This window comes from Mandrillus leucophaeus, unplaced genomic scaffold, assembly GCF_000951045.1.
Source record: "Mandrillus leucophaeus isolate KB7577 unplaced genomic scaffold, Mleu.le_1.0 Scaffold34, whole genome shotgun sequence".
Taxonomy (NCBI): Eukaryota; Metazoa; Chordata; class Mammalia; order Primates; family Cercopithecidae; genus Mandrillus; species Mandrillus leucophaeus.
The window spans coordinates 3,463,111-3,489,775 of NW_012103587.1; the positions used below are offsets into that span (position 1 = coordinate 3,463,111).

At 40.7% G+C, this 26,665-nt stretch overlaps 1 protein-coding gene across 1 annotated transcript in view; it reads left to right on the forward strand.

The window, feature by feature from the left end:
* The window catches only part of LOC105545855, an 82,697-nt gene that overhangs the window by 32,719 nt on the left and 23,313 nt on the right, over nucleotides 1-26,665 (forward strand). Inside the window, 1 exon segment of the mRNA XM_011988894.1 lies at nucleotides 25,900-25,988. Within this exon segment, the coding sequence (XP_011844284.1) occupies nucleotides 25,900-25,988 (89 nt within the window).

A 26,665-nucleotide genomic window follows, 5' to 3' on the forward strand; every position in this document is an offset into this window, starting at 1 on the left:
GGTGGGGAAGGGCAGAAAGAAAGGAATGCAAGCAGTACATAGAGACATCCATATTACAAATGAAAAACATCAACCTACTGAGAGTGAGAATGCAAAGAGCTAAGCTAAGCAACCTGGAAAACGGCATTTTCGCAGTGCACTAAAAGGCTGAAGACTAAAAGAACTGTACACAGATGTTTTCATATAGTAGTACATTTGTTTCTCACAAAGGTGTAAGTTAGCAATTCTGAAAACTATCTATGAATTCTGAAGCAACTTGATATGTATACTAGGATTGCACACACATGTAAATATATGGTAGAGCCAGGTGTCTCAACAATGGAAGAAAACTACACATATGGAAATGGAGAAGGCTAGAGTGAACCCAGTCATGTTAGATCAGAATGTGAGGTATTAGAGCAATTGCCCTTGAACAACATGGGTTTGACCTGTGTGGGTTCACTCATATGCAGAATTTTTTCAACCAAAGATAAAAACAATATTCATGGGATGTGAAATTCAGGTATGTGGAGGGCTGACTTTTCCTATATGTAGGTTTCGTGGAGCCAATCGCAGGACTTGAGTATGTGAAAATGTAGTATATGCAGGAGTCCTGGATCCAATTCCTTACCTATATCTAAAGACAACTGTATTAACTCACACACATACACACAAACACACACCCACGTGCAGATGAATAGATACATAAAGATGCATATACACATGACTTAATATACACACATATATTCCCTAGCCCTGTCTTTTAAGAGGACCTAAGAAATGGCACCCCAGTAACAATGAGACCGCGTATTTCCCAGATCTTGGTCTCTAATACCATATTCCAATAACAGAAATCAGAGTTTCCCGGAAAAAGAAAAAGGTGATTATTGGGCTGAGACAGAGGAATTACTGGATGAGCCTAGAGCATCTTATGGTGCCCAAAACTAAGAAAAAACTCAACTGTGATGAAGGCCTATTGAAAGGTCATAGAAACCAAATTGGAGGAGATCAAGATATTCGAAGCTGGAACAATTTGAACAACAAAATGTGGTAGTATTGAATAACTCAAGAAGAAAATATGATATTAATGTTAATCAATAAATCAATAGTGGAGAAAATAGAGCTTTTTAAGGAGTAGAATTCACCATGAAAATGCAGAAAAAATATGTGAAATGGGAAATCATCTTGAGACCAATTCTACAGTAACAAAATTATTGGCTAATGTCAGTATACTTTTGACTTTTAAAGTCAAAAGTTTGAAGAGAAACGTAGTATTTGCCAAGGCTCAAAGTATCTGTCTACAAGACACTTATTCATTACAAAAAGAGGCCAGTAATTTCAAATGAAGAGACTTGGCAGATACCACTTTAAGCAATACAACTTAGCATCACTAATAAAACAAAATATTGGCTGGGCACGATGGCTCATGCCTGTAATCCCAGCACTTTGGAAGGCCAAGGGGGAGCGGATCACTTGAGGTCAGAAGTTCGAGACCAGCCTGGCCAATATGGCGAAACCTCATCTCTACTAAAAATACAAAAATGAGCTGGGCATGGTGGTGGGTGCCTGTAATCCCAGCTACTTGGGAGGCTGAGGCAGCAGCATTGCCTGAACCCGGGAGGTGGAGGTTGCAGTGAGCCGGGATCACGCCACTGCACTCCAGCCTGGGCAACAGACAATAAAAAAAAAAAAAAAAAAAAAAAAATCAATGCCCTGCACCACCGGATATGATGCACTGAGAATGGCACAGCCTCTGTTACGTGGATTTATATCTAGATAAACAAGACATGGGAAAAATGCAAATTGAGGGCCATTCTTCAAAACAATTGACCAGTACTCTTCAATAGTGGAAGGTCATGAAAGATAAAGCAGTGTGTGGAACTACCACAGATTGGATGAGACTAGGGAAATATCATAAACTTAGTCCAAAATGGATCCTGAACCAGAAAAAAAAAGCTGGTGTGGGAGGGAAAGTAAATTTGTGAAATTTTGATAAAGTTTACTGATTAGTTAATAGTATTGCATCAATGTAAATTTCCTGATTCTAAGCATCAAATATGATTACGTAAGTAACATCAGGAGAAACTGGATGAAGAACATTTTGGAACTCTCTGTACTAATTTTTAAGCTTTTCTGGGAGTCTGAACTTATTTAAAAAGTGATTTATGCTATTTGGTATGAGCTCTTCCAAAGATTCAATGCTCTTTAAAGTTGGTGTATCTCTGGGTCTCGAATAATTCAGTGGCTGGGTTTGAGTTACATTTTACCTGAATTTGCAAGAGCTATACAATTTTTTAACACAGAATATGAAATGGGGTATGAATTTATGAGTTTTTGTTGCTATGGTGATTTATATTGTTACTATTTTAATAACCTCATCAAATGCAGGCGTTCCATGGCAATATGGCACCTCTACATAATTTAACACCAAATCATGCATAACAAAGTGTGGCACCATTTGCAAGATAAAATGAGGAAATTAAAAGCAAATAGAAGTATATTACCCAAGTCCAAAACCTATAAATAATTGAACAGTAAGTGTGAACACTCTATAAAGGAGATTTATTGATAGGAATTGATATGTATAATAAATAGTGCAAAACTTTTATTACTAATAAAGGAAATACCTTTGAACACTCGCTTTTCAAAATCTCTTAACCCTCTACTAGAAAGAAAGGAACACATTTTGGCTAGTTTTCAGGACATGCGGCAGGGAGAGGTTTTACACAGAGTTTAGCGATGAATGTTTAAATCATTGACTACTGGAGTATTAGCTTTTGGTAAGAATATTGTCATATAAATATTATCATTTACTGCAGACTGAATCTTTATCCAAAAAAGTTCCAACCGGTTAAATCAGATGGTTGATGTAGCTTTCTTGTAATTTTCTTATTTTAGTTATTTTTCACTTAATTCAAATGTCTACTATTAAGAAAACTGCATCAACATTTTCCTCTGTTGTTTCATTGACACGGAGAATCATGGGGATGTTGTTTTGCTTTTATTAATGAGGAATTCCCACTGCTATTGGTGCTTTTCTGGGTCAGGGGAGCTGCACTGGTGTAACCAAGGGAAGCTTATTTCCCCTGGAGCCCAATTTGAGGAGGAAATGTGGCCTGGAATGAATTTCAGAATTAGAACAGAAACCAGTTCTTTATCATTCCATGAACAAGTGCTTTTCCAAATTGCACATCACAAGCCACATTCATATATCAGGCTCTCAGTCAGCTCCTTAATGGAAGTATTTCCTAGGAGAAGAAAGTTGTCAAGGGCAACAAACTTTCCATATGCAGACATTTCAAGGTAGGATTTTCTAATTGCCCTGTGGTACTGTGAGAATTGTCACTGTTGGCATGCAAATTAAAGTACCAGTGAATTCCCATATTAATTCAACAAGCCTTTGTGGAATGGTTACTAAATACAAGGCTGTAAACTTGGTGTTTTTGGATAAGCTCTGAATCTCTCTGTACCTCATTTTTCTTACATATGAAATGATAACAGTAATACCCACCTTAATACAAGTTAACTGCTTATAACAGTTCCCGGCACTGGAACTTCATGCATGGTGGGTTGTCATGCAGCAACAGAACATTAACACAATTATTAACTATTATTGTCATGATGATGATGATGATGATGATTGTATACTCCCCTCCCTTGTCTATGTGGATGAAATTTGTTGCCATATTTAACAAAAGGGAGATTATCCAGGTGGTCTAATCTAGTTGCAGGAGCCCTTTAAAAGCAGCGAGTTTTCTCTAGCTGAGAGCAGAAGAGGAAGTCAGTGACTCCAAGCCCATGGGGGATTTGACGTGCCATTGTTGTTCTGAAGGCCAAGAGGGGCCAAGGAATGTGAGCAGCCTTTAGAAATCAAGAGTGGTCCCTGGCTGATGGCCAAGTAAGAGATAGGGACCTCGGTCCTACATTTTCAAGGACAAGATTTTAACCAAGAACCTGAATGTCACTGCAAGCATATTCAACCCCAGTGCCTCCGGAACGGAGCCCAAGTAACTGACCAGCATTTTGATTTTGACCTTATGATTCCCTGAGACGGATTCAGTGGCGCCCCCTTCAGACTTGTAACCTACAGCACTGCGTCATCATAAATAAGTGTTGTTTAAACTGCTGAATTTGTGGGAATTTGCTAGGTATCATTTAGAAAAATCATATAGTAATGATGCTACACGCTACTTTAGGAGGGATTGAAATGACAGTTTATCACTGTGAACACATATTGAACACGTACATCTACCAGACACTGTGATAAGTGTTTTGCTTGAATTGTTTTATTTAATCTCTCCACAATGGCGTAGGGTAGGTTCTCTTACTAATACCATGTGAGGTAAGTGAGGCACAGATAGGTTGGGTCACATGAGGAACGTCATGTAACTAGCAGGAAGCTGAGCAGGAATGTGGATTCAAGAGTGCCTGGTCCGGGGCACACATTCTCAATCTCTGGGCAATATGGACCCGTCTTTGTCTTTATTGGAATTTGAAGTCCAGGAGGCCAAACATGACAAGCATTATGTGGGGCATACAGGCAAAGTGAGGCAAGAATTCACAGGGGTCTTGGGCTTTTCTTGGGGCACAAATAGGAAGATGCTGTTATTTTTGGAAAATGTTTATAAGGCAGTATATTTCAAATTGCATTTTTTTTGTTGTCTTTTTGAGACAGAGTTTTGCTTTTGTTGCCCAGGCTGGAGTGCAGTGGTGCGATCTCGGCTCACCACAGTCTCCACCTCCCGGGTTCAAGCGATTCTTTTGCCTCAGCCTCCCAGTTAGCTGGGATTACAGGCATGAGCTACCACACCCAGATAATTTTGTATTTCTAGTAGACATGGGGTTTCTCCATGTTGGCCAGGCTGGTCTCAAACTCCCAACCTCAGGTGATCTGCCCGAATCGGCCTCCCAAAGTGCTGGGATTATAGGCGCGAGCCACCGCTCCCAGCTCAAATTGCATTTTAAAGACTGCAAGCAAAAATTGCTTTATTTGGGAGTTTCCATTTTGATGACACAGCAAAAATCTCAGTGTATCCCCTACCATCTGGTTCAACACCACCTGACTGAGTCCAGCCCATTTTAGCATGGGGCATTGAGTGTGTTTTTATAACTGTTATCAAGAAGTATTTTTACATGCTTCACACTAATTAAAAGATGATAAAGTTGATATGAGACATTAAATGACATATTTGTGCTGGGTAATATTCCAGTGGCCTCTTGGCACATAATATGGCTAATATTTCATTGTGTTCAATTAGAGAAGGGTGTAAGAGAGTTGAATCACTAAAACATGCACAGGGCTCTAGACTAGCAGAACTAAAAATACCAAACAAGCAGCATAATGGCCACGACCACAATCATATTGCAAGGAGTAGACAAGTTTCAGAAAAAGCGATACCATTATCACATTTAAATTGAACTGAAATTGCTGTGCAGCTTGGTTTTGCATTTAATTTTTAAATACATCCTAGTTGTATACTTCTGTAAGGGCAATAAACATGAGATATCTACTCCCAATTGTATGGGTATAAAGATAGGTACTATAACAATTTCAAGGCACAATTAGGGTCTATGCAATTTTTTATTTTTGTAAATTCATGGGGTACACGTGCAATGTTGTTACATGCATAGATTTCATAGTGGTCAAGTAAGGGTATTAAGGCATCCATCACTCAAATAACACACATTGTACCCACTGAGCAATTTCTCATTATCTGCCCTCCTCCCACCCCCTCATCCTTCCTAGTTTCATCTAGTCCATCATTCTTTACGTCCAACTGTGCACATTTTTTAGCACCCATTTATGAGTGAGAACCTGCAATATTTGACATTCTGTTTCTGGCTTGTTTCAGTTAAGATAATGACCTCCAGTTCCATCCATCTTGCTGTAAAAGACATAATTTAGTAACATTCCATTGTGTGCATATACTGCATTTTCTTTATCCATTTTCCCCTGGATGGACACTTAGGTTGATTCTTGATTCCGTATCTTTGTTATTGTGAATAGTTTTGAGGCAAATATATGTGTGCAGGTATCTTTTTGATGTAATGATGTATAATTTGATATAATAATTTATTTTCCTTTGGATAGATATCTAGTAGTAGGATTGCTAGATGGAATGGTAGTTCTATTTTTAGTTCTTTGAAAAATCTTCATACTGTTTTTTGTGGAGTTTGTGCTAATTTACATTCTGACCAACAGTGTACAAGGATTTCCTTTTGTCTGCATCTTCATCAATATCTGTTGTTTTTTGTCTTTTTAATAATAATCATCAGGGAAATGCAAATGAAAACAAAAAATGAGATATCGTCTTATTACCTCTGTCAAAATGGCTACAAGAATTTTTTAAAGGGGAGTACTGATGCATTTAAAAGAAGGATGAAGTAAACGGCTTTAGACACAGGTCCACGAAATCAGGTGCTTCTGAGCAGGGCCAGGACTGTGCCCATTTCTCATCTTGTCTCCTTCACTAGAAATACGCTTTCATCCTGCTTGATCAGGGGCCTGGGCTTGCCACAGATAAAACTGAAGTGATGTTAGGTTAGCAGCCAGTTGAATGTAGGGCCCTCCAGGATAGACTACAGAGTGGGAGGCAGGAGAGGGGAATGGAAGTGAGTAGAATAGGGAGCTTAGAGTAAGGTGGCCTGATGAGTCACACCTGCAACTGACAAATCTATTCACAGCCGTTCTCAAGACTTCCTGCAAGCTAAAATCACCCAGAAAGATTAAAGCAATCCCATAACCAAAGTTGTATCAGTCAGGGTTCTCTAGAGGGAAAGAACTAATAAGGTAGATGTACATATGAAAAAACGTTTATTAAGGAAAATTGACTCATGCAATCACAAGGTGAAATCCCACCATAGGCCATCTGTAAGTTGAGGGGCCAGGAAGCCAGTAGTGGATCTGTCCGAGTTCCAAAACCTCAAAAGTAAGGAAGCTGACAGTATAGCTTTCAGTCTGTGGCTGAAGGCCCCAGAGCCCTGGCAAACCACTAATATAAGTCCAAAAGCCCAAAAGCCAAAGAACTTGGAGTCTGATGTTCGAGGGCAGGGAGCATCCAGGAGAAAGATGAAGGCCGGAAGACTCAGCAAGTCAAGTCCTTCCAGCTTCTTCCGCCTGCTGTATTCTAGCTGCACTGGCAGCTGATTGAATGGTGTCCACGAGGGTGGGTCTGCCTCTCGTAGTCTACTGACTCAAATGTTAATCTCCTTTGGCAACACCCTCACACTAAATAGCACTTGAGCAGTGTGCTTGGGGGTCATTTATAACAGTAAAACCATCAACAGAAAGCATAAAAATGAAAACAGAAAAGTCACATTAGATAGATCACAAAGGACATTTACGTACACCGTGAAAGCTTAAACAAGAGGACTGAGTTTCGCCTCATTCAAAGACAGTCATCTCGGGGTCACAAATACATTTTAGCATGTAGGCAAATTTGCAAATGCAGAATCCATAAATAATGAGGATCAGTGGGTAGGCCAATCATAGGGAAAGCCAAAATGCAGTCTCCTGAGGACAGGAGCAGTAAGGAACATTGTTGTCAACCCTCGTTCTAAAGGGACAAGGGCTCAGGGAAGTTTCTGGAACCAGGAGAAGAGGACCATAAAGACAGTGCTGTGTAGACAGGGCCACCTGGTGGGAGCTGGCCAGGATTCAGTCAGGAGGTAGAGTCAGCTTGGGTGACTAATCCCCCAATGAAATATAAACGTTATTATGAATCCCATTCTATGTGTGAGTAATCAAGATGCAGAGAGATTGAATAAATTATCTAAGGTCTCACACTGAGCCAGGAAGTTACAGAATAAACATAGAAGCCCAGGCAATCAGGTTCTGAAAAAAACCCTCTTAATAACTCTGTTGACAGAATTGTGCAGTCTCTGGGAAAACAAGAAATGGTGAGTGGAGACACACACACAAGGCCCCTTTAAATGACCCATGGCAGCCACAGGAAGATGTCTGTTAGGTTTTGAAGGGAAGGTGGGGGTTAAAGAAAGGCACACAGAGAGAGTTGGCAGCTCTACAGAAAGTGCAGGTGCTATGTCCAGCATCAGACTGGCAGGGGTGGGGGACCAGCTTAATGCCCACTGCTGCATACAGGCTGGGGCAATTATAGGCCTGGATGAGAGGGCTCTCGGAGAGGAAGGGGATGGTCTGCTGCTGGAAAAACGTTGATAACGAGTGCCCATGATGAGGCGGTTTGGCCCCTGTTCTGACAGAATGTGATGTTCCTTGGACTTTTTCCCCCCAGAATGTGACAAAGTCAGGCAGTTGGGCAGCTGTTATAGCCCGAACCCCTGTGGAATGTTTCACTTTGACTAAGGTCTGTGAAATGGTAGTTGTCGGGGGGCGGGTGCTTAGAAAATTGTGGAGCTTAGACTAAAAGCGTTTCCCTATTGGTTTGGGGGCAACGCATTGACATCCCCATTAAAATTTATTGAGTATTTTGAATTGCTAGTATCTAAGAAGGTAGAAAAAAAGCAAAACCAATAACATACGTTTTTTCTTCTCATCACAGGGGCTTTCATTTATGCATGGACACATTCATTATTGAATCCCACTTATGTGTCATGCACTTTGCCAGGCGCTCAGTAAACATGTTAATAAAGCAGGCATGGTTTATCCCCTCAGACCACGTGCACTGAGAGGAGGTTTCTATTTTCCAGCAGGAGCACAGTTCACCACAGCACTCGTTCAGAATGGGCTAATTCCATGCCCTGACATTGCAGGACGTTGCAAAGCCTCTACCTGGGTCACAATGACCCTCGGTACCTGTTAATTTATGCACCTTCATCATGAACCCGGAGTATTAAACAACAAACGAGGCTTCCTGTAGTCATTAAGGATCACAATTCTAAATAAACCTGGGAAGCTCAGTAACAGAGGTCCCCCGCACTGGGAGGAGTCCTCGATGTCTGTAACAAGGCTTCACATCATCTGGCATTAAACTACGGGGCTGCTTGAAGGCAGAATTTATCTTTTTCTGACGTAGGATGACCAAAACATCTGGAGAAACAAATTGGGGTGAGCCCTCTCCAAGTGCGTTAATGAAATACTAGTAGTCAGGATAAGACAGGCAACAAGGCAAGGTCAGCAAGGCCTGGGGCTTAATTGATTTGTCTTCCAGGAAATTAAGGCAGTGAGCACAGGGACTCACACCCAGATATCAGGTGGAGCAGTCATTAAAAGCCTATTAGAGGAACAGATCCAGTCAAAAGACCCAAAATAAGCAAAGAGAGAGGATAAAATTGTTCCACCATAAGCTCTGTCTCAATCTACTTCCTCATACAAACATCTTTTCTGTTTTACTGTGCTGGAAATAATTAATAACTTGAAGTGCAAAAATTCCTGTGTCTGAAGCCAGAGGCTACTGTATAAATGAGAGAAAATCAAGTTCTCAAACTCTAGATTCTAGAACCTAGAAGACTGAAAGGGATTTCTTCTCCAGGCACAAGATTTATTCCAGGTGAGATGTTAGAATTCATATGATTGCCGAGTGTGGAGGCTCACACCTGTAATCCCAGCACTTTGGGAGGCCGAGGCAGGAGGATTGCTTGAGCCTAGGAGTTCAAGACCAGCCTGAGCAACCTAGCAAGACCCTGTCTCTAAAAAAACATATTAAAAAGTAGCCTGGCAGAGTGGTGCATGCCTGTGGTTCCATCTACTTAGGAGGTTGAGACAGGAGGATCATTTGAGCCCAAGAGGTAATGGTTGCAGTGAGCCGAAATCACACTATTGCACTCAGCCTGGGCAACAGGGCAAGATCCTGTCTCAAAACAAACAAACAAACAAGAAAACATTAGAATGCGTTTGATAGCGTCTCAATATCTGGAAATGTGTGGCAGAGATAGAAACATACATATATCAATGAGATCTGTATTTCTCAGACTCACCTACAGCTAAACTGGGGGTCATGTGACTCACTCTGGGAGAGCAAGTGATACCTACCACTTCTGGAATGAGGTACTTAAAAGCTGGTGTACTTTTTTGTCTCTCTCTCTTCTCCCTTGCTACAAAGACCCAGAAGCCACTTGCTCCATGTCTGCAGTTACAAGACAGAACACAGTTGCCAGCACCAAGCTACAGGTACTACTATGAATTGAGTGTGTATTGGTAGTTGGTGATAAACACCCTGACTAATCCAAAATATGTCTTTCCAGATCCTTCTCAAAAGCCCAAACCGGTAATACAGAAATGGCTGTTTTTCCAGGTAACACAATCCAGAAATACAGTTTCTCTGTTTCGACCAGAGGCTACTGTATAGGTGGCAGAAATGTTTGTTACCAGATTCTAAAAGAGTAACGATACATCCATGGTGGCGCAATTCCCAAATATGATGGAAGGTCGGAGCTCTCTGGGCTGGTAGTGATGAATTATGTTCACACGAGCTAAGCAGATTCAGTAAATCACAAGAAGATTCTATTGACTATACTGTGAATAGAGCTTGAGCCAGAAGCCTGACATGCTATACAACTTAAACTAAGAATAATAGTTCCTTCTCTGGTCATTTACCCGATAGGTAGAATAAAATATCAGAGCTGAAGGAGCTTTCAAAAATGATCCTAATGAATCCCCTTGGTTTAGTCCAAAGATTTATTATGTTCCATGTGCTTTGATGGACACGGAGATAAAGGATACATGACACCCAACAACTTTCTGCAAGCTTATAGTTTACATAAAGCAAATTCAGAAACATTGACAGACGCATACATTAGGTTTATATAAAGGGTACTATGCAAATTTAGAAGAGGGGTACCTAGCTCAGCTTGGAGTTCAGATAAAACTTCCAGAAAGAATGAGAACCAAGTTAGATTATGAAGAATGTCAGGCAGAAAATACAGAGATTTTGCAAAAAGAGAAAATCTGTGAGTGAAGGAATAAAACTATGAAACAGCATGGCATAGAAACATCAAATGCATGCATGGCCCTTTCTGTGTTTCACAGGTTGATCTCAATTCTTTCTGCATCATATTTAGTTGGATATTGCTCAAGTGTAAAATGGAGAAATAGTGGTGTACAAAGTTGAATAATATAGACCAGAAGGGAAATCTACTTAGTGAAGGTAGGCTATTAGTGAATGTTTTATTTGTTTAAAGGGCTTTAGAAGCATTAGTATGTGATAATATAAGAAACCTAGTATAATTTTAAATAGGGTGTATTAAATTAGTAGGTTTAGGGGAAGACATCTTGGTAAGAAATGATATGAAAATACAGGCAAGAAAATAAAGAAGCAATATTGGGGAGACTACATCCTTCTAAGGACAAAATTTACTGGATACAAGTATGTTAGTTGAGTCTAACCTGTGGGTGAAGATACCTCAGGATGAGTGGTTACGTCTACATCAGCTTTACTTAAAAGATCCCCTCCTCGTGATAATGATATTATACATCAACACCAATGCACAGGAAATAAATAAAAGTGAGTGGTGCCATGATACCTGATGTTGCAGGTTCCACTTTGGAAAAGGGTCTGAGCTAAAGTTTGGGAAGGGTTTTTGCAAAAGATAGAGAGTGAATTTCTACACGAAAGAGCCTGGGTAGTCAAGGCATGAGATGCACCAAGCCTGTGAGCCTGGGAGCGTTTGGACCTGGCCTTTGGAAATCACAGGGGGATCCAGAGGTGTCAATCAAGTACAGGGAAGTCTACGAGGCTGAACCGTGAACTCTCACAGACAGAGTCCTGATGGAAAAACTTACCCAAAACTCTTAGATGGCTTAGCAACAGCTCTTCAGTGACAGGCATCCCAGACTAGGTATGTGTGTGACATCATTGGGCTCCACAAAGTAATTTCAAGGTGAGGAAGGCTCAGTTGTGCCCTGGGGAAAGTAAGATTTTAATCTGATTTTGTATTTTCCTCATGCTTCTGTTTTATCCCTCTGACCTTGTTTTTTCTTATCACTGAAATGAGATATATTCACTTTGCACAAGTAGCAATGTTGTATGTAAGAGCATCTCTGATCATCTACAGATGGCCTGATTCTCGAATTGCAGGCTTTAATTTTTGAATAAAATGTCATGTATTTCAAATCTTGGAACATTTTCAATAAAAAGAAAATCATTTTGAGAAATAGTGTGTGCATATGGTTAAATATTAAATCTGCGTTAACATGGGATTTTAGGTATTTTCAAATATGGAATAGAATAGCAATCCTTCAATAATATCCCAAATATATAAAGAACTCTTAGAAATGAAAAAGAAACAAATAAAACAAAGTTTAAAATGTGAGTAGGTATTTCTTCTTTATCAAAGAAGAAATGGAACTGAAAAATAAACCTCAACCTTTCCAATAACAAAAGACATTAAAGATACACTTATACTCATAATATTTTTAAATTAGATATATAATTTTATGTACAGAATAATAATAATGCAAGCTTGAAAAATACATTGATTAGTAGTACAAACTGCTGGGGTGCATTAGTCTTTTGTCATGTCACTAATAAAGACATACACAAGACTGGGTAATTTATAAAGGAAAGAGGTTTAATTGACCCACAGTACCACGTAGCTGGGGAGGCTTCACAATCATGGTGGAAGGCAAAGGAGGAGCAAAGGCATGTCTTACATGGCAGCAGGCAACAGAATCTGTGCAGAGGAACTGCCATTTATGAAACCATCAGATCTTGTGACACTTATTCACTGTCACGGGAACGGCACGGGAAAAACCGGCCCTCGTGAATCAATTACCTTGCACTAGGTCCCTCCCATGACACATAGGGATTATAGGAGCTACAATTCAAGATGAGATTTGGGTGGGGACACAGCCATATCATAACATGGGGAGATTGTATAGTAGTCAAATTTTTCCTAAGGCACTTTTGCAATATATTTCAAAAACTTGAACAATATATAACCTTTAATCTAGCTGTCTTATATTTTTGATATTAACCCTAAGATTTTATTCACATACTTCAGCTCAAATATTCTCATTTTTACATTGCTTAAAATAATAAAAATTGGGAACAAATGAAATGTCTAAAATTCATGAAATAATTAAATTTGAGTTAAATTCATACGAGGGTTGCAAACTGGAAGTTAAGAGGACAATGCAGCCTAGAGGTATTTTTTCTGTGGCCAACTCAGTGATTTTTTTTTAAAGTTCATTCACTTGCCAATATTTATAAATATGCTTTTAAAATAAAACCTGGAATGTTGGTTTCCCTCGAAACACCAGAACATCCATAAACACTGTATCTTAACACGACAGAAATTGGCCACGGTAAAATAGGAACTGCTTTCCTTAGACTGTGTAAGCATTTTCCTGTTTATCCCAGTACCCATCACTCTGTTGATCTATACTTAATCATTACTTCAGTCATTTCCATCACCTGTCTGGATACTGAAGTATTTTAGTTCATGGTTCTTGATGTATATAAAACATAGCTCATTTACATAATGTAATATTAGCCAGCCACTAAAAAGAAGGTACTGCTGAAAAATACTAATAGGAAAAGATATGCATGATATTAAAGAACAAACATGTTATCAACTATTGTTTACAACAGAATTATTTTCTTGACTCCAAAAGACTAAAAGATTTGCATCCAAATCGTAACAGTGGCTGTCTCTGATTGTTAGAACAGCTGGCAGTTTGTGTTTTCTTCCTTCTCCTTATCTGTGATTTCCAAATGTTCCACAACGTGCACCTTTGCCTTCATCTCCTTTTGCTCCTCATCTCCTGCCTCTATGCACTCACCCCGGGGCCTTGGCTGCTCCCTGGAGTGCTCTGCTACAGGTCTCTGTCTTGACCTGTCTTGGCTCCAGTGACATCCTACGTCTGACTCCATGGAAGCCGATAGTTAAGAGCAAAGGCTTGTTGGCAGTGTCCAGTTCTGCTCCTCCACCTTGGAGCTCAACTCTCTGAGTCTCCATTACTTAATTTTAGCTTGAGTATTGTGAAACCTTAATAATAGGCTGCAAGACTCAGAGATCTGAAATGTGTAACAAGATTATCTGTTGGGAAATCATTGTAATAGGATATGGAGGAGAAGAAAGTGAGACTCAGAGAGAGAGAAAATATATTGTTCTTACCATCTTCATTGTATCCATGACTGGCATACAATTTTGATTGATAAAAGCTTTCTGCAGGGAATTTCCCCGTGGCCTGCTGAGAGGATAAAGCACATGTGTCTTAGGTGTGTAAATAATTGCATCCTTTGCTTCTCTAGAGAGTCAGTAATGTGGCATTTCATTTCTAATTATGGGCACTGAGGTCAGTCCTCCCTGGGTTTCCAAAACACCACCTCAGTGGGCTCCCAATGCTGGGATGAAAGCCCTGAAAAAAAAATTAATTCTCACATTTCCCCTTCTGGTTTGGGCTTATATTCTGATGACCTTAAAAAATAGAGGATGCTTTTACTAATCCTAATTTACATATGACTGTGAAAATGCACAGTTATCTTAGAGCAGTGAGGGAAAAAAAAGAAAAGATTAAAATGAAGAAATTTTCCTCCTTTGCAGGGAAAACTTTTAAAAATACCTCAGTGTCATGTTTTTTTAACCATAAGCAAATATTCTATTTTAATTAAAACCACTACCATTTCGCCTCCCTCAAAAGTACTTCTACAAGAAGCAATGGCCTCTTTTCCACTCTAGCCTGCTGCAAGTGAACCCACGAATCTGCAAAGGTCTTTTCTCTACCTTGGCTTTTTCAGCAGACATCCCTGTTGCTATGTGTCTGAAGAGATGTCACAGCTGCTGATATGCTAATTCCTGCTTACTTCCAAATAGGCCTGGGTTGGTTTTGTACTTCGTCAGCTGTCAACAAAGACATTTCAGAAATAACTCCAGGACTTCACACAGAGAAGACAGGAGCATCTTACCGTGGGCTTTTGAAACGTCAGCCGAGAGAAGAGCTCTGTAGACAGCACATGTCGCGCCCAGCCCTTGGGACTCCATTCCCGGGCTCAAAGAAGATGGGTTACTTTTGCAATTAGAAAAAGACAAAAGAGGCAAAAGATTAATACATGTAAGCTCTTTAGCCTAGGAGGCAAAAAATCGTCGTTTGATGATTTTTATCTCATTGTTCTCACTTATGGAAAATAAGAGATACTAAGCCCACACACACAGACAGACACTCACAAATACATGGCTTCTTTTGAAATACTGGAATATGGCAATACTAAGTTCACATTTCCCATGGGCACATCTATGGGAGCTGAGTAACAGGCATCCTTTCGGTGGCATGAATGTTCAAGTTCACCAGCATCCCCCGCTTAGAGGTCCATGTTGCTGCACCGTGTACTTGCACTTGTGTTATCTACTGAGCAATTGTAGACATTTGTTGTGTTGATTTTTTTTTTTTTTTTTTAGAAAGGATATCCCGCTGTCACTCAAGCTGGAGAGCAGTGGTGCGATCACAGCTCACTGCAGCCTCGACCTTCCAGGCTCAAGCTGATCCCCCTCAGCCTCCTGAGTAGCTGGGACCACAGGTGCATGCCACCCCCCTCCTGGATAATATTTTAATGATTTTAGTAGAGACAGGGTTTCCCTATGTTACTCAGGCTGATCTTGAGCTCCTGGACTCGAGCAGTCCTCCTCCCTGGCCTCTGTAGACAAAAGAATGTCTACATTTTTGATAAATTTTTGAACATGTTTTGTTAATTTAATTAGAATAGAAAGTTAAGAAATTTGCAGAGCACGATAACTCTGGAACTAAAGACACCAAGCCAATACTCTATCCCTGATGATTGCCAGAAACTACCTTCTTAGTAATCATACCCCCATGCTATTGGCTCTTTTACTCTTTCTCCCATGAGTGTGCAGTGGAGTTTCTCAGAGGCTACAAGACACTGCAACAGAATGAACACACACACAGCTGCTTCCTATTAAGCTGGACAAAGACAAGATTAGCAAACATGCAAAATACTTCCATTCTCCTCCCTCATTTTTTGGAATAATATAGTTATTTCTATAAAAATATGCTCTTTATATTACCATGTAATGGATTTAGTATTTTTAAAAACAGGCATCAAAGGCATTTCTGTTTTAATTTCTAATACAATAAATATTGATGGATAGGACCATCAATAAATAAAAGTCCTTTAGAGGTATTAATAATACTTAACAGTATAAAGGGGTCCTGGGGCTCAAGTAATTGACAATTACTGATTTACGGCCAGATGAGAATGGTAACTACTTTCTTTCAATGCCTTTCTCTGAACTTAAGATTATCTGAACATTCCAAGCTATTTGCAATTTGCACATGTGCTAAGAATTTCTTATTTATTACACAAGCATTTTATTTTTTATTTTTATTTTAAGCTCAGCGGTACAAGTGCAAGTTTGTTACATAGATAAACTTGTGTCATGGGGGTTTGTTGCACAGATTACTTGATTGCCCAGGTATTAAGCCTAGTACCCATTAGTTATTTTTCCTGATCCCCTCCCTCTCCCAACCCTTCACCCCCTGAAAGACACAAACATTTTAATAAGCAGGTTCTTATTGAGACAAATATGCATGTATGCATGTATGTGCATATGTGTATATATGTATATATGCATATGTGTGTGTACTCACACACACATGCGCGCACACACACACACACCCCCTTCTTTGCAATTCTGCAAACTTAGTTCTGGATTCATAAAGCCTGTTACTTTCTCTTTATGTTGCTCTTATTCAGTTCACCCTCCTCCCTGAAATTACAGATGTTAGAGATGGAAAGTGATGAATACAGTTCACCATAGTCTTTTATTTTACAGATGGGGAAACTGAGGCCAGGAGTAACCAGTCATATTGCTTCCATGCTGGGAACTCTCCAATGACATCTCACACAATACAGAGTCAACTTCGAGTGCCCCACCAGAGACCACAAGGCCTTGCAAGTTCTAACCTTGCCCAATCTCCTTTATGCTCCCTCAGTCCAAGAGCCTCTGTGATGATGAATGGAGTCCTTCTTGGCTTCCTCCAAAGGGGCAGAACTGCTCTGGAAGGTTCCTCATGGCATTGGCAATGATCTTATTCTGTGCTTCTTAAAGACATTAAATTGATTTGCTTTTGTTATATGATTAATGGTTAAGAATAAAATTCTGAACATTTTCAAGGAAACTTTTAATCCTAAAGCAGGTTTTGTGTGCCTAAGCTTTGGGATGTTTTCCCACTCCACACTCAGAAATAAGCAGGGAACTTTCTAAAATAAATAACTGCGTTATTCTTTGTCCCCCCAGGACTTACATTTTATCTATAAATTCATTTGTATTTTAGTTTAGTTTATTTAGGTAGAATTAAAGTAGTTTTAACTTAGTTTTCCCAATGAAATTAGATTTTAGATACATGAGAAAAAGATTAGTAAATCAAAGACCATTGAATTTCCACTGATAGAGGTGGTCATTATTGTCATCTACCCTCTTAGCCAACTTTGTCTTTATTTAATGGGTGTTGAATGAAATCTCTCAAATGTACAGGAAAGTCTTTTGATACTCATATCTTGTCTAATGAAACAATGCATTTGATCTTGGGTTCCCACAATGGCCTGGCTTGCATCTTAAATCCGGATTTACTGTACTCAGCGAAGAAGAAGAACACATTCATTCACCCTCTGGTGCTTTTCTCTGCCCATTGTTTCTTCAGTTTATATTTTCCTGCCCACCCAGCAGAAAAGGCTACAGCAACCACCCATCCTCTAAAGCACTGAATGCGTTTTCTCTGCCAGTCCCGGGATCGTGATAGATGGTCACACTCTAGCCCTGCTCACCTGTGTATCCAGATCCTGCAGCTTCTCATTGCAGGATATCTCGTTCTGTCACGCACACAGCTCAGCCCCCTTCTCCTGGGCTTCCCCAGCCCCATCACTGAGAGCCTGGCAAAAACAAACAAACAAACAAACAAAAAAACAACAAACAGAAAACACCAAAAACAAACAAAATCAAAAGTAATAAAACATACAGGCACAATAATAGTTGTGATATTTGTGAGAGCATCATTAACATAGAAAACTAGGGGAAAAAACTATGCAAATGCAGTTGGGACTACCAGTATTTTCTCAAGGAGTCTACAGAGCCCAGGGTCCCAGGAACAATCCCTCACTCAAAAGAAAGGAAGAAAGCTGCAAGACTGATGGGCCATAAGAGTTTTGTTTGAAACCCTGTTTTTCATTTTTGGGGGTACATACCTAGGAGTGGAATTGCTAGGCCATGTGGTAACTCTATGTTTAGCTTATTGAGGAACCAACAGGATTCAATGTGATCAGGAGAGGATTCACTGACAACAAACAAACAGAAAAAAAAAAAAACACAAAGGAAGACAGACAGACAATAAACAACCCGTGGACAGTGGGGCTCTGATGCACTGTCTCCCCCAGACACACAGGGATCAGGCAGAAATGAAGTTCTCTGCTCAAAATGCCCTTTCTGTCTTCAACGCCATGCAGTCTCAATAGCAGAGGCAGCAACCTTACAGGGGCAAAATTTGCTGGTGGGGTTGGTAGGGAGCACAAAATAATACAAGCCTGGATGCAGTATATAAACAGATATGCAATATGTCTGCAGCATAAACATTTCATGGAGGGAGGGAAATGATTAGGAAATAGTCTTAAAAGTCTCCTCAGCGTAAGAGAGGTCAATAATGAAAAACAAAGTTGAAACACTGCCTTGCACAACAGTCACACACAAACACACATATACGCATGCAATCGTAAGACAGAATAACAGCAAAAACATCTAGTTATAATAAAGCAACTCGATAGACAGATCATACATGAAAAGCCTGAAAAAGCAAGTCAGCAGTAATAAAAGAAAATGTGAAAATTAAACATTTGAGAAATAAATCAACAGCATTAGTAACAAAAAGAATCAAAATAAAATTACAAATTACTTTTTTCACTGATCAAACTGAAAAATATTTTTAAAGGTTGTGTTTTCATTGTTGGCAGAAAACGTTGAAGTATGCACCTAGCAGGATTACTAGGAGGTCAAAAAATTACTGTAGGCTTTATGGAGGGTGATTTGACAATTGCCTTAGAAGTGAACATACCAGTTACCTCAATACTTTCTCTCCTATGTATTTATCTCAAGCAAATAAACTAAAAAATTGGAGGCTTCTCTGAGATAGAAATTTCTATCTCAGAAAAAGTTCAAGCAGAAATAGGTGGCTGACTAGTGAGAATTTCGGTGACACTTTCTCATAAAGATAATGGTAGGATGAAATGCGGCATCCCACCCGAAATGTTATGAATTAACTGTATGGTGTAGAAACAGAACTATATTAGAACTATGAAGATGTTCTAAGTCCTAATTATAGTAGCAATGATAATAAAATAAATGGCTCATATTTATTGAGCTCTCAGTGTGTGCTAAGCACTGTTTTAAGCATATTTACATGTTAACTCATTAATACTACAAAATGCCCCCGTAATGTGCGTCTTACAATTCTCATTCACCATGAGCAATATAAGACACAGAGTTTCCAAGCACCCTGCTGCAAGGCAAACAGTGCATAAGTCACAGAACCAAGGTCTTAACCAGGCCACTGTGTCCACAGTCTTACCTCCTACTTTACATTGCCTTTCATGAACTGGCTTCCCTTGAAGTCAGTACCTGAATGTTGTTTTTCTTTAACTCTGCTCTAGTAACTCACCAGATCTGTACGCCCTTCCCAAGTTACAAATCACTTTCAGCCACAGTTACACTATTTCATTTTCTCAACAAGCCTTTTGAAGGGTGAGACAACAATATTACCCACTTGTGTGGAAACTAAAGCGCAGAGGGGTTGTTTTGTCTTAGAGAGTTCACAATGAAGCATGGGAGACACTCCTGCTATAACCTTCAATGGCTCACTACTGAACACAGGCTGCTAAGCTCAACTTGGACCTACCTGAGCTGCCCTTTGATGACAGATGCATTATATTGCATCTGCAGTATTTCTCAGTCAGAAAGACGATGTGATTCTACGTGTCCAGCTTGTCTTGTGCACACCCCTTTTCTAATGTTTGAGTTCTAGAATGCAAAATGTTTGCTTCATTATTGTTTCAAGGATCTATCGCAACAAAATAAACAACTCCAAATTAGGAGCTTAAAGCAATCATTTGTTTGCTCACCACTGTTGCAGCAGGAGTGCAGACAAGCTAGGACGAGAGGGACTTTCTCTGCTCCACGGTGTTTGGATCCTTGGCTGGGATGTCACAAATCGTGGTGGCTCGACTGGGATCACACACCTCAGGCCTCCATGGTCACTGGCAGCAGGGTTACTTGGGTCATCCCTATCCACATGACTTGTGTGAGCTTCCTCATGGCATGGCAGCCACAGAATGGCTCGAGTTTCTACACGGTGCCTGGCTTTCCCCAGAGAGAAAGCAAAAGCTGTTGGACCTCTTATAGACTGTGACTGGAATCATCATAGTGACCCGTTACCACCGTCTCTTGTTTAAGGTAAGTTACAGCGCTAGCCCAGATACAAGGGGAAGAGAAATTGACTCCCTTTCTTGATGGTTTGAGTGTAATGTGCGTAGAAAGAGGAACAATATTTATGATAACCGTCTCTGGAAACTATCATAACAACTAGATCTCTTATTTAAAAATTAATATAAGCATTTGATTAAAAAATTCAAATCGTGTAGATATATCTACTGCATCCAATGCTAAGAGATCTTTGGGATTTATGCACCGTGCATTTGCATTGCTTATAGAGAGAGAAGATGTGGGTTTTTGGGGTTTTTTTTTTTTGCCCAAATAGAAACATACTGTACATGCTCTTCCACACTTTACTTTTATATGGGGGCAGGATGTAGGTCTGATTAATTTTTGCATGTCTGCCATAGTGCCCAGTCTATTTGTGGAAATGTGTTTTTTATTAATGTTTTCCAAAGGTATTAAAACGGGGGGCACAAACTCCAGTGCCCATAGCAGCCTCACAAGTGATATAAATGAGTGTCAGAAACCAGGCTAAGGCAATTGGGAGTGGTGGGGACTGTGGTGTCCTGAAGATCTAATGCTGCCTCTAATGCAAGCAGCTGCTACTCTGCTCCTGGACTTTGCTGCTATGCAGAAACAGAGGCCCAGCATTGCCCATCTTCTAAACTTTTAAGAGTAGCCTGAAATCCAGAGCCCTGCTATAAAACCCCCTGAACTTTGACTGCTGAAAACCAATTTTAAAAGCAATGATGTGTAGGCCAAGAAAACATACCTATAGGCTGTATTCAGCCTTGAGCCCACCAGTTTACACCTTCTGCAATGTTCTCATTGAGGAACCCCAATGGGTACCATGACTCTCTCCTTCTAAGCTCTCTTTCCTAGATTTCATCTTCCCACATATGGGCAATGTTAGAGGCTCTTCTGCCTCATTTTATAAAATTTGCCCATTTTCTACCAGGCCTTAAAGAGAAGAAGAGACGGAGTTAAGTGAGAAAAATATGGCTATGTGAGGAGTAAGTGAATATTCCAAAAGTAAGTATCCTCTGGGCTTGAAGAAAGAAGGAAGCGGACAATTATTCAAGTGACTCCTCTGTCTAAACTGACCTTGGGTAAGAAAATCTGTCCATAGGCTGCTCTGTATTTTTCTTCTCTGGGTGGCCTAGCAGCTTACCTGGCCCAGGTGATGACTTGCAGGGACCACACTTTAGCTGGGCAAAGCACAGCTTTTCCGGGTTGCTATGCACAATTTCAGACTAACCTTCAAAGTCTTCCCAGGATGATTTATCTTGAAATAATTTCAGATGCCATTTATTATTTCTAGGAGCTTCAGAATATCTTCAGATCCATTGATGGGAACACTGACTCCTGAACACGGTCATTTGAGGTGTGTTTAAACAGAAAATTTCAATGTTATCTCAGTTAGGACACACTTTTTCAGAAAGCACGATCTGTTGCCAAGAATAACAGAATTTCACATTGCAGAGTGAATTCAGAGGATCCACATCTAGGAGCCTTCGGATGTCTGATTATTGGGCCATCCTGTCTGGCTGCATAAGATGCATCCATGGTATTTATTTGGTGCCCAGAATATTCCAGGATTGTCCTAGTTGCCTATATGTATTTGTTCTAATTTTACTGGTGTGTAAAGGAGCCGTTGCCATCTTTCTACTTGCAGATGAGATTGAAAGTTGTTTCAGCTCAGATCCGAACTAAACACTTTTTATGAACCAACAGTTCCCACCCATGGGGCTTAAGAGTTGCATTGACTTAATTACTTTTAGCCTAATGAAAACCGTGTCATTTTCTACTGGATTGATTGATTCTGTATTCTTTAAAAATTGTTTTTGGTACGACACAACTATCTGAACTATGTCCAGCTCTGCTTATACTCTGACTTGGAGGAATTCTGGGAGCCACATCATAGCTAAAGGTGTGAATCTTCACTAATCAAAATGGGCGGAATTTTCTGTAAAGACGTAAACTGGCTTGAATGTGTCCAGTTATTGCTCCTGAATCCTAACTGCAGCGAGTGGAGGGCCGGGTAGTGTACTACGTGAGAGGGTGGGCCTTGAAAACTAGATATCCCTGGGTGCTAGCCCTATGTCGAAACTCTTCCTTGTGCAGATTTGGACAAATATTTATTTCTGCACTTTAGTTTCCTGATCTGTAAAATGAATATGATAATAATTACGTTTGCTTATAGTATAAACCTCTTCAATGACTAGAAGCAGTGAGAGACTTAGTATAAGTACTCAACACATGCTACATGTCTCAGAAGTCATCTTAGAACATTAGTGTAATGTAATTTTTATAGTTTGATTTTAATTTTTTTTTATTTTTTTATTTTTTTTGAGACAGAGTCTCGTTCTGTCGCCCGGGCTGGAGTGCAATGGCCGGATCTCAGCTCACTGCAAGCTCCGCCTCCTGGGTTTACGCCAGTCTCCTGCCTCAGCCTCCCGAGTAGCTGGGACTACAGGCGCCCACCTTCATGCCCGGCTAGTTTTTTGTATTTTTTAATAGAGACGGGGTTTCACCATGTTAGCCAGGATGGTCTCAATCTCCTGAGCTCGTGATCCGCCCGTCTCGGCCTCCCAAAGTGCTGGGATCACAGGCTTGAGCCACCGCACCCGGCCATATAGTTTGATTTTAAATTCACAAATAGTAATTGTATATATTTATGGCATACAATGTGATGTTTTGATACCTGTATACATGGCAGAATGGTCCAATTAGGCAACTTAGCATATCATCACCTCAAATATGTATCATTTCTTTGTTATATGAACATTATGTGTTTTTGAACTAAGTGAAACGGAGACTTTGGAAAGTCACAGAAAGTAGCCACCCTCTTTTTATCCTCATAGCAGAGAAAAGCCAGCCACTTGCTAACCAGCCCACTTATTTCACCTTATAGTAAATTGAATCTGGAACCCTGAATCATTCTATGACATTTTCCAAAAATCTAGTGAAAGGCTGGGCACCGTGGGTCACAACTGTAATCCCAGCACTTTGGGAGGCCAAGGCACCTGAGGTCAGGAGTTCGAGACCAGCCTGGCCAACATGGTGAAACCCTGTCTCTACTAAAAATACAAAAATGAACTGGGCGTGGTGGTGGATGCCTGTAATCCCAGCTACTTGGGAGGCTGAGGCAGGAGAATAGTATGGACCCGGGAGGGAGAAGTCACAGTGAGCTGAGATCCCGCTGTTGCACTCCAGCCTGGGTGACTACAGTGAAACACCATCTCAAAATAATAATAATGATAAAAATTAAAATCTAGTGAGAAAGGAAACTCAAGGAAGTCCTGGCTTCACAATTTTGCTTTGTTATTCCTGAGCACTGCCTCACCCGCTCTAGTGTGGGAGCTGAGTTGTCAAGGGGAAAGTCAATGAAATTGCTCTAAGTTGTCCTCTCTCCAGGCATTGTTCTGTAAGAACTGTCACCGCTAACAGAAGAGGCCACCCTCCTGCAGTGGGAATACCAGGGCACTGTCAAGATACCCAACTTTGACTTCAAATGCCACCCAGAGAGACAACTGCTCACTTTCAGAGCAGGAGCAGGAGGCCAGCGGAGAGCGTGAGTATAACATCTGCACAGCAAGAAGTCCAGGAGAAGCAAAAATGAGATCCAGGCTGGAGCGGCTGTGCTGGAGTAACTGTTCCGGCGCGTGTTGGGGAGGGTCCTCCAAAAAGACTTTTACCTCAACTGAATGGGAAATAACAGAAAATAGAAGCAAGAGACTGTCACTTTATAACAGGTTCTGTTATGACCTCCTACAACAATATGTTAGAAATTAGATACAGATAGACATATAGTTAGATAACTAGATAAAGAGACAGATTTGAGGTAGCTACACTTATGGATATAGATATCGATATCATAGATAAACATGTTCTTTATTTTTATATTGTCAATGTTTGTGTTGCTGGAAAAAGAGGTCCCTGTGATCCAGACCTCAAGAGAGGATTCCTTGGCCTCGCACAGAAAGGGATTCATGGTGAGTCATGATTGGCAAGGAATGTGTGTTGCAAGTTTAAAGATGGAGTTAATTTCAAAATGGTGACACCTGGCTCTCCTAGGCTCCCGCTTTTCTAACATTTCTATGTATAAACCTAATCTTCCTTGCTAGATCACAACCTCCAATGATCTGTTTTTCATCTGCAGTTGTCCCAAGCGCCAGCTTATTCTGCGAGTGTCTCATGGTCGTGGAAAACTGATAAAGCAGAGCATGAGAGACTCAATGGATAAGAAATTATAAAGAATCACTAAGTTTGCATGGGTGCTTTGATTGTGACCTACCGAGGAAGGGAGTGGAGAGGGTGTGTGGGAGGGAGGACAGCAGACGTACAGACACGGCTTCATTTGCCTCCCACTGGGAATTGTGCCTGAGACTTATGGAGAGACTGGCCGTTGGCAGAAGCTGAAAGAGTTGATTTAACAAATGGTTCTATGAGGCCTGATGCACTTGCTGAATTGTTTTGGGGTCACTGTTGCATTAGGATAGGGGCTTTTTTCCTTTTTTTTTTTTTTTTTGGTCAAATGTCGTGTTTCATGTTTCAACCGAGACTTTGGGAAACTAGGACTACTTGAAACCCTGATGGACTGCAGTGTTCAGAGAGGGAGGGAATAAAACCCTCTGGAAACCGCTGGAATTAGTGGCTGGGAACTAGCCCTCAGGTTGTTCTATGGACAGCCGATGTCCTGGACAGAGCCAGAGCCTAAGAACATAGGAGGTTTTTCGTTGTCGTTTTTGTTTCTGTTCTGAGACAGGGTCTCGCTCTGACACCCAGGCTGGAGTGCAATGGCATGATCTCGGCTCATTGCAATCTCTACCTCCTAGGTTTCAGTTATTCTCATGCCTCAGCCCCCTGAGTAGCTGGGATTACAGGCGCCCACCACCACGCCTGGCTAATTTTTATTTTTTATAAAAATGGGGTTTCACCATGTTGGCTAGGCTGGTCTCAAATCCCTGACCTCAAGTGATCCACCTGCCTTGGCCTCCCAAAGTGCTGGGATTACAGAGCCGCTGCACCTGGCCAACATGGGCAGTTTTTAAATGTCTGTGTTTCCACAATGAACCGGTGAGACTTTGAAGGCCTTATATGACCAGGACTGGACACAAGTCAACCAGAATAATTTGCAGACACGCAAGCTGTTTGTACGCAGTGGATCAATAGCAACCTGTTACAGTTTTCCATCTTTCTTTCAGGAAATGTCCTATCTCCAATACTACTGCGAAATTCTAGAGCATAAGAAGAGAATAAAGTCTTGATGTAGGGTTTGGTTGGCAGGCAGAGCTCCACCCCACCACCTCCTTGGTGACAGAGACTCATTCGTGAGAAGGGTACTATCTCTTCCCTGGTGTTAGTGTTACCTAGTGTAATGCCTACATGACAAAACTGAATTTCTACCCAGTCCTAACTCTGTTACTCTTTAAGGATGCCTGCAATAAAATGTTCCCTTGGTAACCAGACCAGCTGAAACTGGTTAGAGCCAAGAAAGCCAACCAAATGACTTCAAGAAGACCTCAGGCTTCATTACCATCTCATTTCCATTCTAATAATACCTAGAGCAACGGGAAATATTGGGCACTTCATCAGGTGACTTCAGGTGTATTTCTAGAGATTGTCCAGGTGAGTCAAAGAGCAAATGCCATGAAGTAGCCTCAGCCCTTTGGGTCATGGGCAACCATTTTTGAAATAAGATTACACAGTTGTCAGAGTTTGACCTGAGCAAAGGATCAGCCTTTTCTCCAGCTTCACAATCAGATTAAGAGGAAACAAAGCGTTAGGACAAATTCTGCCATACACGTATTTGATAATTAATACATATTATCAATCAGGAACATAGTGGTCCATACATTCTGTAAACTGTACGATACCTAGATCCTGTATCCTTGTAAGTGATCCAACCACATATTCTGTGATGGTCTCTCAGGTTGCAATAACAAAATGACACAGCCTGGATGGATTAAACAACAGAAAGGTATTTCTCACAGTTGTGGAGGCTGGAGGTCAAAGACGAAGGTGTGGTGCTGGCTGGCTCAGTTTCTTCTGAGGTCCCTCTCCTTGGCGTGCAGATGCCGCCTTTGCACTGTGTCCCCACTTGGTCTTTTTTCAGTGTGCACATCTCTCATGTCTCTTTCTCTTCTCCTAGGAACACAAATCAAACTGGATTAGGCTCAATTTTTACGACCTCAGTTAATCTTCATTAGTCCTTTAAAGGCCCTATATCCAAGTACAGCCACATTGGAGGTTCAGACTTCAAAACACGAGGCTTGGCGTGGTGGCTCACGTCTCTAATCCCAGCATTTTGGGAGGCCAAGGCAGGTGGATC